We start from the raw sequence: 3,107 nt of genomic DNA, 5'->3' as shown, positions 1-3,107 counted from the left end.
GTGATAGGTATATCCACGCACACAACACGCCTCTGAGAGTCATCCTAGCCAACGACGTATAACTGAACCAATATGAATGTACCATGTGATACGTGCGTAAGGTTTCTCGCAGGAAGGTAGGCGGTCATCTGTGGTGCAATGGTGTGTGTGTTTGTGGAATGACATATGGAAGGCAAGTGACACGGGATACGAAGAGGAAAAGAAGGGGGGGCACTAGAGACAGGAGTGTGCACACGCGACAAAATACACGTAGCGATGACACGTATATCACAGAGCGACGCTCACTGGGAACAAACATGCAGCTATCATCACTCACAGACACACCAAGGGCAACCACGACTAACCCTAAAACTCCAAAACCCTAAAACCCAATGCAACACGCGTGCAGACAGGCACACACCACATCACACCTACCAAGTAGTGCAGCGGCCATGCACAAGCCACCCAAAAACAGGGCATAGGGCATATTCAACGTACCCAGCAGGTAGAACTGTGTGGTTGTAGCGGAGGAGGTGAACAGCACCAGAAAACCAGAGATACTACTGGTGATTACCTACACGGGGAGCAGAGGTAAGGTCAGTCACAACCAAAGTCAACCAATGCACCTGCACCTCAGTCCCGTTCGCACAGGACCGGTAGCCATCAAAATGGTTCAATGGAGGTTAGGATATACGGGCCATTCTGATATCACGCGTTAACGTATTCGCATCAAACAAGGCTGTCTTGCACTGCCCATATGTCATCTGTCCGTGAACCGTTTCAACCCGTACACAACCACCAAACACACATGGCATCGAACATTATAATGACAAAGAAACGATACACACCACTACAACACGCATGTGCACACTTCTATAGATAAGCTGCCCGGCATCTCCCCACACATATTGGCTACCGGCACTACACACACACCCACATCGCAGTAGTATCTGAGCTATTGGCAGCTACAGAAGAATCAACGCACCCACACTCGCCAGCATCGTGCACCCTTCTGTGTATGCTCATACGAATTGTGAAACTTCTACCGGATCATTCTCCTTGCTCATGAGCAGTAGGATTGGTCCTAGTACCATAGCCCTACCCACACAACACCTTAGCCCTATCCACATAACACCTACCGGATCAGTCTCCTTGCTCATAAGCAGTAGAATTGGTCCTAGTACCATAGCCCCCCCTATGCCTACCGCACCCGCAGTGACACCAGCCATAAACGCCACCCCAGGATACGTCACCACAGTCGAAGGGGTCCAGATGAAGTCTGTGGGGTGGAATACGTGCTAAGCACACAGAAGGCGATATGGTTGTGTTAATATGACTTGACACAGAAGATATAGATATGTTAGTAAGACATTGGACAGAAGACATAGTCATGTTAATAAGACACGACACAAAAGACATAGTCATGTTAATATGACATGACGCAGAAGACATAGGCATGTTAATAATACATGACACAGAAGACATAGGTATGTTAGTAAAACATGACACAGAAGACATAGTCATGTTAATAAGACATGACACAGAAGACATAGTCATGTTAATAAGACATGACACAGAAGACATAGGTATGTTAGTAAGACACGACACAAAAGACATAGTCATGTTAATATGACATGACGCAGAAGACATAGTCATGTTAATAATCCATGACACAGAAGACATATGCATGTTAATAATACATGACACAGAAGACAGGTGTGTTAGTAAGACATGACACAGAAGACATGGTCATGTTAACAATACATGACACAGAAGACATAGACATGTTATTAAGATATGACACAGTAAAATTAGTCATGTTAATAATACTTGACACAGAAGACATAGGTATGTTAGTAAGACACGACACAAAATACATAGTCATGTTAATATGACATGACGCAGAAGACATAGGCATGTTAATAATACATGACACAGAAGACATAGGTATGTTAAGTAAGACATGACACAGAAGACATAGTCCTGTTAATAAGACATGACACAGAAGACATATAGGCATGTTAATAAGATATGACACAGAAGACATAGTCATGTTAATAATACATGACACAGAAGTCATAGGTATGTTAGTAAGACATGAGACAGAAGACATAGTCATATTAATAAGACATGAGACAGAAGACATAGGTATGTTAGTAAGACATGACACATAAGACATAGGCATGTTAAAAAGACAGGACACAGAAGACATAGGCATGTTAATATGACATGACACAGAAGACATAGGCATGTTAATAAGATATAACACAGAATACATAGTCATGTTAAAAACATATAGGATAGGCTAGTGAGGAGTAGAGACACATCTCTGCAGTGGAAAGTGTCCAGACAATCTTTGGTGATATAGGCACATGAGATGGTCAATGCATGTTAGAGGGTCTCCTTATGCGCACACGCAAGTGCTCAAGCGCAATAGAGATACGCCATTCTCAAGCACCGCACCATCTACGTCCTTACAATACTAGCACAACACTCTTACCTATGTCAAGACTGTCGCTCTGTGTACAATACTACCACAACACTCCCACTCATGTCATAGTCAGACTGGAACTACCAAAGGGATTTGCAGTGCGAATGGCATGGTTCGGGTATATATAATAGACATGAATGTATTTAAATACTACCACAACACTCCCATGTATGCTCTACCTACTCGCTGTGTGTACCTCCTGCGCACGCATACACACACACCTGGCATTTTATCTTGAGGTTGTACTCGTGCACGGCAATTGATGACCGCCACATTGTGATCGCCAGTGCGTAGAAGAACGGCACCACTGACAGCGCCACAAAGGACCTGGACAATTAACCAGGAGCAGCGCAGGAGTAGCGCCAGAGGGGGGATTAGCAGCTGATATGTTACAGCACACACGGTGCTCTAACTCACTAGACAATCAACCGGGAATATAACGTGAAGCAAGCAATAGCAGCCGTCATAAGGTTTTATCCAAGGTGATTCCACACAATATCAGGAATAGCTTACGAGGCATTCATTTGCCGCTGATATATATATATATATATATATATATATAGTAGTAGTGTAGTATATAACTACGTAGTCGACGACGTACCTACTACCTAGTAGTACGTAAACGTTAAAGTTTAGT

At 43.5% G+C, this 3,107-nt stretch overlaps 1 protein-coding gene across 1 annotated transcript in view; it reads right to left on the bottom strand.

Annotated features, from left to right (window-relative positions):
- Positions 1–1,001: 1,001 nt before the first annotated feature.
- The window catches only part of SARC_08848 (hypothetical protein), a gene marked incomplete at its 3' end in the record, with an annotated part of 3,147 nt that continues 1,041 nt past the window's right edge, over positions 1,002–3,107 (bottom strand). Inside the window, exons 3-4 of the mRNA XM_014297152.1 lie at positions 2,692–2,797; positions 1,002–1,277 (exon numbers count right to left, since the gene is read on the bottom strand). Coding sequence (XP_014152627.1) covers positions 1,002–1,277; positions 2,692–2,797 — 382 coding nt within the window. The remainder of the gene's footprint in view (positions 1,278–2,691; positions 2,798–3,107) is intronic.

The sequence above is a fragment of the Sphaeroforma arctica genome, assembly GCF_001186125.1.
Source record: "Sphaeroforma arctica JP610 unplaced genomic scaffold supercont1.839, whole genome shotgun sequence".
NCBI classification, from domain to species: domain Eukaryota; class Ichthyosporea; order Ichthyophonida; genus Sphaeroforma; species Sphaeroforma arctica.
The sequence above is the reverse complement of the archived record's forward strand: the minus strand, read 5'-3'. Positions and strand labels throughout refer to the sequence as shown.